The sequence below is a fragment of the Mus caroli genome, chromosome 18 (assembly GCF_900094665.2).
Source record: "Mus caroli chromosome 18, CAROLI_EIJ_v1.1, whole genome shotgun sequence".
NCBI lineage: Eukaryota > Metazoa > Chordata > Mammalia > Rodentia > Muridae > Mus > Mus caroli.
This window is the reverse complement of record NC_034587.1, coordinates 76,504,048-76,517,330: the sequence shown is the minus strand read 5'-3', so window position 1 is coordinate 76,517,330 and position 13,283 is coordinate 76,504,048. Positions and strand designations below refer to the sequence as shown.

General features: G+C 50.3%; 2 protein-coding genes across 9 annotated transcripts in view; one reads left to right on the top strand and one right to left on the bottom strand.

Moving 5' to 3' along the window:
- Positions 1-11,629, top strand: part of Kcng2 (potassium voltage-gated channel modifier subfamily G member 2) — a 76,923-nt gene extending 65,294 nt beyond the window's left edge. For both annotated transcript variants that reach the window (XM_029471838.1, XM_021150923.2), the window contains exon 3: positions 7,665-11,629. In XM_029471838.1, the coding sequence (XP_029327698.1) occupies positions 7,665-8,444 (780 nt within the window). In that variant the 3' untranslated portion in view covers positions 8,445-11,629. The remainder of the gene's footprint in view (positions 1-7,664) is intronic.
- The window catches only part of Slc66a2 (solute carrier family 66 member 2), a 38,123-nt gene continuing 36,462 nt past the window's right edge, over positions 11,623-13,283 (bottom strand). For 6 of the 7 annotated variants that reach the window (XM_029471841.1, XM_029471839.1, XM_021150526.2 and 3 more), the window contains one exon: positions 11,624-12,747. In XM_029471841.1, coding sequence (XP_029327701.1) covers positions 12,540-12,747 — 208 coding nt within the window. In that variant the 3' untranslated portion in view covers positions 11,624-12,539. Of the gene's footprint in view, positions 12,748-13,283 lie in introns of all 7 variants that reach the window. The other variant, XM_021150528.2, reaches the window with a different exon arrangement.

Below are 13,283 nucleotides of genomic sequence, written 5' to 3'. Positions count from 1 at the left end.
GCCCAGGAAATCTAACCCCCACCTATGTCTGGAGGAGGACGAGGACGAGGACAAGGATGGGGAGGAGGAGGATGAGGAGGAGGAGAGGCATACCACTGATGAGACATCCATGATCAAAATGAAGAGAGACATGCTTGCCATGAGCTGGGAGATCAGGTGCTATAGAATTCATCCTAGCTGAGTTGCAGGGTCTGTGAACTCTCCTTCCAAACCTGGTTCATGTAAATATCATCAAGCTGTTTATAAAATACATGTGGCTCAACAGCGGAGGTGTTTTAAAGAACTAGGTGGAAGATTCACACCTCCTAACTTCAGGATTCCCAACAAAACTCCAGTCAGGCTTTGTAGCACTGTGTGAGAAAGAGGTGAGACCTGCAGTCTCTGCAGTCAACCCAGAGAGCAGACATGCATGTGCAAGGTCACCTGAATCTTTTTATGTGTATGTTTTGCTTGTGTGTATGTGTGTGAATGTGTAGGTAGTGCTTGAAAAAGTCAGAAGAAGGCATCAGATGCCCTGGGACTGGAATTACAGATGCTTGTGGGTCACCAGGTGGACACTAGGAATTGAACCTGTGTCCTCTGGAAGAGCTGCAAGTACTCTTAAGCACTGAGACATCTCTCCAGTTCCTTGCCTTATAATTTACACAAAAAATTCAACTCAAAATGGACGGTAGATATAAACATGAAATATAAAATGTGGAACTTCTAGGAAAACCTCGGAAACTGTCTTTGCTTGTCTAGATTGGAGACTTCAGATGTTATATCAAAAGATTTCTACAGGGGGAAAAAAATTGGTAAATTGCACTTCATCAGAGTTAAGCACTTTGCCTATGAAAGACTGCTAAGGGAATGAAAAGGCACGGCTCTGACTGGGAGAAATATTTGCAAATCACAGATCTGACAAAAGCCTTTAGCAATTAGACTATATAAAGAGCTGTACAAACTGAGCTGTAAGGAAACCCGGTTACAAAGGATTTGAGCAGATACTCAGCCAGAGAAGACATAAGTGACATCACATGAGAAGATCCTGGACGCTGTTCGCTGCTAGGGATATACAAACTAAAGGACTGTGCGAGACCACACACTTTATTTATAAGGGCGACGAGGGGGAGAGAGAATTATAACACGCATGTAGGTGGGCTGTGATTTGAAAAAGCAAACAAACAACCTGGAATGAATCGGAGCGCTGGATCCCCAGATGCTCTGGGGAAAGGCAAGTGGTATGGCTTGGGAAGTAGTGTGCTCTCATATACATGGTCTGACCCGGCAATCTACTGTAGGATTTACCCCCAAAGAGAAGCAAATGCTCACAGAGATTGACTCGTTAACGTTCATGCTAGCTTTACTTGCAAAAGCCCCCAGGACATTAATGCATATCCACAAATGGACAGTGGATACACTCTGACACAATCATAGAATGGGATCCATCAGTTAATAGCCAGAAAGAACAGATGTTGACAGGGTAACACAAGCGAACACAGACCTCCTTGAATAGGAACTTGGGTACCGACGCCAAGGTCTGGATGCCAGCCATGTGTCTGTCTGGAGCAGGCAGGGTCATCAGGCCTGGAAGGACTGGCGAGCCCTGAGGCGTCTGTGTTGGTTGTGACTATTATGTATCTTACCCCTGGAAGATGCTTTCTTGTACTGTCTTCAGTTCACAGACCTGCCCTCTGGCATGTGGGGATCGCGTAGTGCATCTCCTAAGTCTTTGGACCCATTTCTAATGTTCCCTAAGAGTGTGGTCCCCAGATGGAATGCCCAGGTCAAAGAGGTTGGACAGTGATGGACTGCCTTGGAAATGTATCTTTGCAGAGTTTATGTCGTTACATGTTTTGTCCTGCAGTCTAGACCTCACCTGGACTGCCCTGCTCTAAAACCTTAGCCTCAGATCCAGCTGGCCCATGTGTAACAGGGAATGGGTAGGCTAAGGGAACAACTCAGGCGTTTCTAATAAACAGGAGAACTGTGTGTCCTGTAAAGCCACAGCTCACACCCAGCAACCCTAGAGAAAGAGCCCTTAGTGTGTGGACACAGGACATGCCTAGCAGGTTAGCCTTTGTAAGTTGTTTTGTTGGGGGGTGGGGCGTTTTCTGTTTTGTTTTGTTTTGTTTTGGGTAATCGTGGATGAGACTTAATTAAATGCACCGAATCCAAACTCAGCTCAGTGTTTCTTACATACAGAGGGAAAGGTGCCTAAGCGGACCTCGCTTCCTATGTTCTCACGCATGTCTGTAGTCTCTGACTCACAGTTCACAGAGCTGCTTCCCTGGGAGGTGGCTGACCTTGGTTTCCTCAGCCAAGTTACCCCAGAAGCTGTCACCTGGGAAGGTGTCAGCCGGGAAGGACTCACACGCCTTTTCCTGGAGAGGGGGTTTGCTCATGGGACCAAATATTCAAATACAGTTAGCGTTTCCAGAGTCCAAACAGGTAAACCAGGTGGATAAAGGAGAGAAGATGCTACATGCCCACTTCTATCAGGCCCACGGAGAGATTGCACTGGCTAGCCCAGGAGGGCCAGGTAGACTGAGGTCTCCGGTGTACTGTGTGAACCCCCACCTTCAGCTGAGTGGCTGAGTGCAGACAAGGTATGAAGTGCCAGGCTGGACCTGCACCTGCTCTCTGGCTCCTCATCCCAGCAGCCAGACCCCAATGGCCACCGAAGCCACCTCTTTCTCTTTTCTACCCTACCCCTTCTCTGTACAAGACCCTGAATCTAAACAACACCTCTTCCTGCTTCTCTTCAGCTGACAGAAAAACTCCTCCTAACCCCCAGAGACCCTTCCTGTTCCCCAGGACCCTCTTCCTGGTCTTTTAAACCCACTTCTTCCCCACCCCCAGACTCCCTCCTGTACTCCAGACCCTTTTCCTAATCCCCAAATTATCTCCTCCTCCTCCTCCTCCTCCTCCTCCTCCTCCTCCAGAACCCTCTTCTTGCTCCCCCCAGGACCTATCTTCTGGTTTCCCATCATTATCAAGTCCTCCAAAGCTTCTCTCTAGTCCCTTCGGGTCCTCTGCTGGTCCCCTAAGAATCCCTACTGGTCCCCCAAGACCCTCTTCCTGATATGGATATGAAAGTATGAAACATGTCTGTTCTCACCCATCCAGATATGGCTGACCCCACTCACCGGTGTGGCCCCGCTTCTCAGCTTCGATTCATTTCTAGATTTGAGTTCAGTGAGAAACGCCTTCTGTGCTCCTTAGCCTAGTGCCTGGCTTCTCCATACAGATATCCCATAACTCTACTTCTGTCCTGCTCTCCCCTGAACAAAAGGACTCGCCTCTGAAGGGGTCAAGAGGGTCCCAGAGACTTTTATTGTTACCTTTGCTGTGTAAACGTTGGTCAGTGCTCTTGCTTCTGGGGACACTGGAGTATGGCTATTCCTAGTGACAGCTACCCGTGCTGACTCCGCCTGGACACTGTGCGTGTTGGCTGTTCCGGTGACTCTTGATTGTGGCGGGGACTCCATCCAGCCTTCCAGCCCTCGGGCCTTCACACCACACATAGACCTTGACAGCTTGCAGAACGTGAGGGAGGAAAAGTACAAGCAGAAGTCAAATAGAATCACAGTGTGAGAGGGAACGCTCTCCGGGGGCCGCTGGGATGAGCACGGGCTTATTTCTGACCTGGTTTTTTTTTTACCAAGTAAGTAGGACAGATATGTCACCTCATGATGAATAGAGGTCTGCCTTCTGGGTTGAAAGCTCGCCCGGATACTGCTCCCTTACACTAACCCCAGGCTTGAAGATATCACCACCCTTGGCTCTCTCTGGTGACTTCTAGCCCTGGAGGTGAGCTGGGTCCCTGGTGGCAGCATCTGGATCTTCCTCTGGTAGGGGCCATAGTGATCTGTGGGGACTCAGAGGATATGTTCTGGCCCCTGGTGCCCCCACAACCCCGTTTTGTGGTTTTAAGTTTATCAGGGACACAGGGTTTGTTTCCTCCTGCCCTGTGGGAGCAACCATAAGTCCAGAATGACGTTAGGGTAGTGTCCTTCAATTCACGTGTGACCATGTGTGTGACCTGGACAAGCTACCCAAGGAACCCAGGGAAGGGGACATGAAGACAAAGACAGACAGGAGACCTTCGTGAACACCCAGTGTCTTACTAAAATCTGCATCTGGGTTTCCTTGAACAAGGCTGAGGCTAGAGTCTCGTCTCTCCTGCCCTAGATGTCTGGAAGTAGGGACTCTGGTCTCAATGAGTAGAAGTCTGTAGGGCCAGGACCAAGGCTAGGGCACCTTCTTAGGCTTCAGTGCAGCCTCCACCCCTCTCATTGGCTGGAATTTGAGTACAGATATGGCATTTCCAACCTCAAAATAGGATGGTGGCTAATGTGTAGGTCAAGGAGGGGGCCCTGGCATCCCGTTAATGCAGGAAAGAGCAGATAAAGCAGAGGGCTCTACACATAGTACCCTAGATATGGATGGCCAATTACATGTGGCACACTAGAGTTTGCAGAATTGAGCAGCGATGTCTAGTTGCCAGCTCTCTACATCCCTTTCAGTCTAGTGATCTATCAGACTCCCAGCTAAACACACAAGATGACCCTCCCATACCTGAGTGTTCCATCTTCCTTAATCCCTCTGTGTATAGGAGTCATTGTTGGCTGTACACTTACAAGACACTGCTAAACTAAAATCTCTATGACCACTGAGGCCTCAGACCCCTTCTGAGTAGAGGTTTCACTAGAGACAAAGGCGGCAGGCCTTACCACTCTGCCCACTGGGCCTCAGACACAAAGCTCCTATCTCCAGGTGCTCTTGTGGACCTAGAGATTCCTTGCAAGAGGTGGAACCAGGGCCTAAAATAAAAGGGCAGAGAGTTGTGAACACATCACTGTGCATATTTCCTCCATAGTGGAGGTGATCTGGTGACAGATTCTGTCACACAGAGTCAAATACCCTGAACAGGGATGGCCAGTGAGCTGGGTGGTTTTGTGGTGGGATGGGGAATCATTAGGCAAGACATAGCAGCCTTGAGGTTGCGAATGGCCAGCCAGCTCTGCCCCAGTTCCCAGCAAGATGGCTGTCTCCTACACTGTTAGATGCAGCTATAAACCCCAGAATATATCCCAACAGTGGGATGGCTATCACAACCTCAGCCTTCTGCTATGCATTTGTTTTCTGTCACCCAGCTAGCCACAATCAATCTCTTGGGTTTTCTTAGAGATTAAGTATTTTCAGTAAAAATATTTCACATATATAATTCACATACCATACCTATAACACATCTGTAGTGTATTTCAATTCCATTGTTTCCAGCAGTAATTCCATTGTCACAGAGAAATGGCATGTCCCCCAAACCATGTCTCTCTTACCCCAACCCTGACACCCACTAATCCATTTTCCCGTAGATTTCCCTATCTTGAACTTTGATATGAATTAATATCAAGTAAGTTTCCTGCGTCTGGCTTCTCTTACATCACATGCTCAGGGTCCACTTACACTGGGGTCAGCTGATGACTAAATATTCCGACATGTGAACCAACTACATTTTGTTTATCCTTCAGCCACAGACTCACATTTAGATGACTTTGCCTCCTGGTGTAAAGTCATATAGAAGTTCTACGGAGACATGTTTTCTCCAGCAGAGACCCATGCATAGCACTGTAGAGTCTGATGGCAACTGTACTTATTTGAGGGGCTGACAGAATGCTCTCTAGAGTGACTGGACCAGTTTGTATTCCTATCAGCAGTGTAAGAGTCTCAGTTCTCCATGTTCTCACTGACGCTTGTCACTGTCAGACTCCTTGACTCTATCTTACTTTGTGGCATTTCCTTCAGAAATAATGACATCAAATATCTTTGTGCATGTGTGCATATGTGTGTATATGTGTATGTGTGTATATGTGTGTATATGTGTGCATATATATGTGTTGGTGTGTATGTGTGTGTACATGTTTGTATGTGTGTATATGTGTATATATGTGTGCATATGTGTGTATATTTGTGTATATGTGCATGTTTGTATATGTGCATGTGTGTGAGTGTGTGTACATGTGTGTATATGTGTGTGTATGTGTGAGTATATGTATGTATGAGCTATTTGTACACTTTCATGGTATTTTGAATGGGATTTTCATTTTCATATTATTACAAGTTTATAGAGAGATAAAACCGACTTTCGTGTATCTGTCCTTCAATATTACTGAGTTAGTTATTCAGCTCTAATGTGTAACTTTAGTGGATTCTCAGGGCTTTTCTGTATACAAAGTCATTTCACCTGTGAACACAGGGTTATTCCTTCCTTTCTAAACTAGATTTTTTTGGGGGGTGGGAGGAGTCTGTCATGGCTTGAACATTTAGAACTCCTTGGGTAGGGGTAACAAGACCTGATTATCTGGTCTTATTTTTTATGATGCTTTTATTATGAATTAATCAGTTTCAGGTGCTAAGTCAGCCCTGCTTCCCTAGCAAAAACCTTTCTCCATCTTGATTTTTTAAAAATTATTTCATGTATCTATCTATTAGAAGGGCATGCATGTGCCAATGTCCACCTGTGGAGTTAATTTGCAGAATGGGTTCTCTCCTTCCACCATGTAGCTCTTAGGAATCAAACTTGGGTTTTAAGTCTTGGTGGCTAGTGTGTACCTGCTGAGCTGTCTCAGAGCCCCTCCTCCACCATGGTTTCTAAGTCTTCTGTCTGCTGCTGGCTTCTCTTTTACTTTAGACTCTATTGTTGCTGTTTTCACTTTTGTCTCTGAGAGGGACTAGTGTAACTGAGTCTAGCCTCAACTGCATACATAGTTGAAAATGGGCTTGAATTCCTGATTCTCCTGCTTCCATCTCCCAAGGGCCAGGGTTGGAAGGCAGACCCGAGACCCTGTCTTTCTATAGTTTTCTGAAGATGACGCTGTCTGGGTTTTGTGTCGCTCAGAAGTATCTCCTTCACTCTTGTTTTGTCATGGTTAGTGTTAATAACTCAGACAAGTTAATACTTGGACATCGTGGAACACTAATGTAGGGCCATCTGGACCACTGGGTGGGCTCACTGCTGTTTAACCTCCTGGCCTTGGACTCTGGTCTCCAGGCTTGCTTCAGACTTTCTTCCCAAGTCTCTTTCTGTTTTATCATTCTAGAATTCCTCCATTGCATCCGAATTATCCAAGTTCAGGCACACTATACACAGTGTAGTCTTTTTTCCTTTTCCTTGTTGGTGGCGGTAGCCGTGTCCCCCACCCCCGTGCTTCCTGTTTAGTTGTGTGAAACCTGTCGATTGCGGTCTTTGTAAGAATCAGGGTCTCAGGTCTGCTCTCTGTTTAGGTATCCCTGCCCTCATCTTTCTGTGCCCGAGGATTCCCTTTGTCTCTTTTCCCAACTGTCTAAGAGTGGAAAGTTAGTCTACTCATCCAGAACTTTATTGTGGGCATCTCACAGATCTAGTCAGAGATGCTCCGTGGTGGGTGGTCCCTGGTTTTAAATGCCTTTCCGGTTTCCTGAGTCAGCCTGCTTATCGGCTCGCATAAAAAAAAAAAATGGTGTCAAATAAATCTTCAAAAGAATAAGGGGGGGGCAGATTGGGCTTTTTCAGCCAAATTCTTCTATACCCTTCCCCTACTCCCAGATGTCCCTGGTGCGAGTCTGTGTGACATCCTCCTTCCCTTCCTGACTTCCTCATGGCCACCGCCCGTCCGCCAACCCGATGTTCCTCTTCTCCATAGGGCGAGTGCTCCACAAAGTGCCGCAACCTATTCGTGCTGGAGACGGTGTGCGTGGCCTGGTTCTCCTTCGAGTTCCTGCTGCGCTCCCTGCAGGCCGAGAGCAAGTGCGCCTTCCTCCGGACGCCGCTTGCCATCATCGACATCCTGGCCATCCTGCCCTTCTACGTGTCGCTGCTCGCGGGACTGGCGGCAGGGCCCACTGGCAGCAAGATGCTGGAGCGCGCGGGTCTGGTGCTGCGGCTGCTGCGGGCGCTGCGCGTGCTCTACGTGATGCGCCTGGCGCGCCACTCGTTGGGGCTGCGCTCGCTTGGCCTCACCGTGCGCCGCTGCGCGCGCGAGTTCGGACTGCTGCTGCTCTTCCTCTGCGTGGCCATGGCGCTCTTCGCGCCGCTCGTGCACCTGGCTGAGCGCGAGCTGGGCGCTCACCGGGACTTCTCCAGCGTCCCTGCCAGCTACTGGTGGGCAGTCATCTCCATGACCACCGTGGGCTATGGAGACATGGTGCCGCGCAGCCTTCCGGGCCAGGTGGTGGCGCTGAGCAGCATCCTCAGCGGCATCCTGCTCATGGCCTTCCCTGTCACCTCCATCTTCCACACCTTCTCGCGCTCCTACTCGGAGCTCAAGGAGCAGCAACAGCGCGCGGCCAGCCCTGAACCGGCCCTGCGCGAGGACAGCACGCGTGATGACAGCACACGTTCGGCCAGCGCCACCGAGGACAGCTCTCAGGACCCTGAGACCGCAGGCGCGGCAGGGAGCTTGCCGGGCCGGGTGGGACCCTGAGCTGTACTAAGAACTTCAAGAGAGTCAAGAGCCTCGGAGGACACCAAGCGCCTGCTGACCCAGGAGTTGCAAACTTGGTCTGGCATATCCTTGCAGCTGGCTCGCCTCCCCAAGCAATCCCCGAGCTTCGCGTAGCCTGGAGGATATAGCAACCTGGTCTTTCTTTATGCTTTGATTTTCCCTCCAGTTTTAAATTTTCTATGGCTAATTAAAAATATAGTCCCAGAAATTCCAAGTCTGAAGCAAATACCAGCCACCCTGAACTAAAATTTGCCCTTCTTTGATTCATATCTCTGGCAGCCCCAGGGAACAGAGGGTGGCATCTATCTTGTGACCTTAGTGGGCAATACCCTATATAAAAGATGGTGTCACCTGGCATCTGTCACTGCCATCATCCACATCACTTGCCAAGTGTTGGGGTAGTTGACAGGACACTTAGCCCCCTAGTTCTGCCTATCCACTCATTGCATGGGGAAAGAAATCTCAGGAGTTGACCTCTGTTCCCCAAACCATCTCTACCAGATCGCTTGCATAGTGGCCTTTTAACCCTTTTCCTGCCCTCCCTGGTCTGCAGAAAGGTCGCCTGTCTCCAGGGGATGTTGGTGTCTCTTCTGTCAGAACGTTTCCCTCAGATGTGACTCAAGTGAAAACCAAAAGCCTGGTGGGGTGAAAAGGCGTTTCAGGGAGAAGACGATGAGGGTGCCGCCAGGAGGAAGTGCCGCCTTTCTCTACTCCATGGAGGCAAGGGAAATGGAACTTCCCAAATTGTGTCACTTTGCCCTGTTTCAACAAGCCCACAGGTGGTGGCATATGCCTGCAACTGTGCCACTTGGGAAGTGGATACAGGAAGATCACAGGTTCAGTGAGCCCCACCACTACACCCAAGATAGTCATAGGCTTCCCCATCAGAAGTAAGGTTCTCTATCTGCAGGCTACCACCATTGCCTACTACATAGTAGCTTTCGGCAAGGGCCCTGTGTGAGCTCAGCACAGGCCCATTTGGGGCCCTTGCACCAACGGCTTTGCAAGAATCTACTGTAACCAAATAAAAAATTGCCAGCCCCTCCTTAGGTCAGTAGGCTGAGTTCCTCTCACTTGGGTATCATTTATGTTTCTGTGGGGTCCACACTGAGCCTGGGGCTCCTAGAGCTAGGAAGGGGGTTTCCTGTGCTTTGGGGGGTCAGGAAACGCACAGGAGGAATAGAGTACCCCAAGCCCACTTTGTTAGCCTCCTTGCCCCAACAGTTCAGTAAGTGTCACATGATCCTCACTCCCAGGGAAGGTGGGTAATTTCAGGGTGGCAGGTAGAGAACTGAATGCAGGACTCAGGGCTTTTGATATCCATGTCATGTCCTGGGGATAAGGGTGGCATGGAGTGGCAGGCATGCATATAAATGGACTTCACCTGTCAAGGCACGGTCTGAGAGCGAAGGAACCTGGGAAGCATACAGGTAACCTGGGCCTGCCATTCCTCCTAGACCAAGCAGAGATGGAGGCCAGTGAACTACAAAAAATCTCCCACTTTTTCCATGTATCCCCCCTTCTCTGGGATTTTTGCACAAGCTCTTTGGGGCAAAAAGAAATGTTCTTTCAAATGTGGAAACAGCTACCAGGATGGGCCTGGCCAAGCCTGGCTGAAACCTGGAGCCCGGTATGGGATTTGCTTAGCCCTGGCTTGCAGCTCGCCTGAAAGCAGAGCTTTCTTCTTACTGCTGGGCTCACATCCACCAAGGCCAAGGCTGGCAGGGCCTTCTAAGGTGTTTGTAGTGAAGGAATGGGGAAGTGCAGAGACAGGAAAAGCTACAGCTTTCCTCTAAGAGGAGGCAGAGCTAGAAGTTACCCAAGTGTACCTTGGGCTCAGGCCAGCCTCACCAGCGTGTGAAACAACCTGGGTAGACCCTGACCACACCGAAGATGGATCTGGAACTTTCAAGGAGACTGCCCTTCATGGAGGAACGGCCTTGGGCTTGCTTAGGTCCTAACAGAGACTTTGGTACCAGCAGACAGAGGTTCAGCCAGAGGCATCTGTGTCAGGCTGACATTCAAGGTGGACTCCTTCTCTCAAGGATCGGTATGGACACCTGCTAGGCAGGTGCAGTGACTTCCTTCCTGAAGATCCTGGAAGGAAATTCCAGGTTGCTGTCCCTTGGAAGCCAGGGAATCCATGAGGAGAGAGCAAGGGATCCAGTCATTCTAGCCAGAGCACCTTCAACAAGGCCCCCAGAAGCCACCCTGGGTTACCATATGGCAAGGGTTGACAGCTAGCTCTGTTGAGAATGGGGGCAGAGGACACATTTCTTCTGAGCAAGCAGACCACCAGCTCTAAGCTCCTCTGCCTGTACAGACCAAAGAAGACTCTCCTACTAAAACCTTCTGAGAGGGATGCAGGGCTTGGACATGCTGTGGCCTCAGCTTCCTGTTTCGTTTCAGGGAACATGTATTCCCCATATCCCAGCCAGCCCCCTTAGGACATAGAGGAAGTCCACGTGGAAACACCTGTCAAGACACCCACAGTGCACTGGCTGCCTTCTTGGTGCACATGATGCTCAGAGTCACCACGAGCACAGCAACGATCGGGCTTAGGAAAGCAGCTCCGTCTCACACCCCAAGAGCTGGGCTAAGCTTGTGTGTGCTAAGAACTGAAGTGAGACACAGCCTCAGCCATGCGAGCAATGACCCCCCACAGCCTACCACCACCCTGGCAGGCTAAAGAACAAAGGTCAATACACCCTGGAGTCAATACACTGCCTCACTCCTGCTTCGGTTCCCTCCCTGTCGGTCCAGAATGATCCCCAAGCCCCTGCTTTAACATCTTAGGAACCTATAATTCAGTCATGACTGTGTATATGCGGTGCTCATGGAGGACAATCTGAGTGGGTTCATCTCACATATCCATATCCTCAAGTGCCAGACAGATGTCGTCACCCAACCAGATCTGGACCACATCCCTGAGAGCCACATGAGCCTTTCAACCCAATGAAACCCTGAATCTCCCACCTGAACCCGTACCAGCTTCCATCTCCCCAACTACTACAAGTACTGTCTCCCCGCCACCCCCCAACTTGTACTACCACCCTCCACCTGACAGCTCTTGCCCTGCCCTGCCCACCTGCTGCAATTCACCCTCCCTCCTCACCCTGCATGCTGTTCACTGACTTACATACACCACATGAAGCATGTTCATTCAGCAGCCAGGGCTGCCTTCAATGGCATTTATTTTGGAGGTAATCACCACGACAGACATCTCCCTTCGTTTTTTAAAAAATAAACATCTCACAAGCATCTTACAGGCCAAAGAGTAAGCAAGACTCTCGTTCACACAACTTAGAATATCCGAGGGAAGCCAAAAGGTGGCACAGTGTGGACTCTTCGGCCATCCCGCGAGCCACCATGACCGTCAGAGCTATTGTGCTAACTGGATGGCGTCATCGTCGTGTGCACAAGAAGTTCTTCTGCCCAGCAGAAGGGAAGATACTGTTATATAGAAGCATCTAGAACATTCTGGACCCAGGAGCCAGCCAGGTCAGCACAAGGCTGGCAAGTGTAACATGATCTCAAGATGAGCTCAGAGAGGAGCAAAATACAGTGACCAGTGTCAGGCCAGCAGCTTCCATCCCCCCACAGGTGCAGCAGACTTAGCTATGGCCTACAAGGGCAGGACAGGCCAGAGCTTGAAGACAGACAAGCCACCTGCAGCCATGACTACACATTCCCTAGAGTGCCACAGGCTCTGCTAGGAGACCAGAGGCTCACTGTGGGAAGCTGGCTGAGAGGAAGGAACTCAGCTGCTTCCTGTGCCTGCCATCTTGCTCAGTGGCACAAACCTATTTCAGGATCAGGCCAGTGTTTTTTTCTGGAGGAGGTAAGGCCAGACGCCTGCCTTTTCTATCACCTCAAAAACACCACAGAGCCAGCCCTAGCTCCACTGACCCCGAGTCCCCCCACCTGAAGGCTGATGGGGACACGGCACTCAATCTCTGCCGACACCTGGCCCATCTGTGGAGTGCACAGGGCCAGTCTCCCCGGTGCAGAAGCACAGACTGGGACGCAGCACCCACGCTGGTCGGTCACATGTCCTTGTTCTCCCTAGATTCCTCAGAGAGCCTTGGTACTGGCAGGGTGCACTGCATGGGCCGCTGGCTTCTGGGGGTGGTGAGCAAAGGCATAGGCCTGCCCCAGGATGACCAGGTCCACCATGACCTGTAGTAGACCGCAGACTGAGAACTGCAGAGGTGCGCCGTTGAGCAAGAAGTAGGCCGTCTTGAAGGTGTCACCACTTGTCCACATGAGCACCATCTTGAGGCTGCAAGAAAAGAAAGGGGCAGTCAGTGTTGACCCAAGGACAGGGATATATATAGAGGTCAGTAGTGTAGCCCAAAGGATTAGCAGGCACATTCAGAGATGGAGGCCACAGAAGGAGATGGAACACCCTGACCCAGGCCTGTCCAACCTACAGCCTTGTGCCTTCCTCTGGTCCTAGAGAGAAAAGGCAGTCTATCACATGCCAGGACCTGGGAGTTCTGACCGCCATGGATAAGACTATAACTCTAACAAGGCCCCGAGAATGGTCTGCTTATAGATAGCCACAAGGGCTGGTATGCGGGGAAGCCAGGACCCCAGGGTTCTTCAGCCTGGCCTAGTAGGTCCCCAACACTGGGTTCTGCAGATGTGGGAGGGGAATAGAGAAGGCAGAGACGACACACAAAGCAGAAAGCAACTGCCCTGGGGCCTCCCTTCAAGAGAGTTTCTGAGCTGGGCGTGGTGGCCCACGCCTTTAATCCCAGCACTCGGGAGGCAGAGGCAGGCAGATTTCTGAGTTCGAGGCCAGCCTGGTCTACA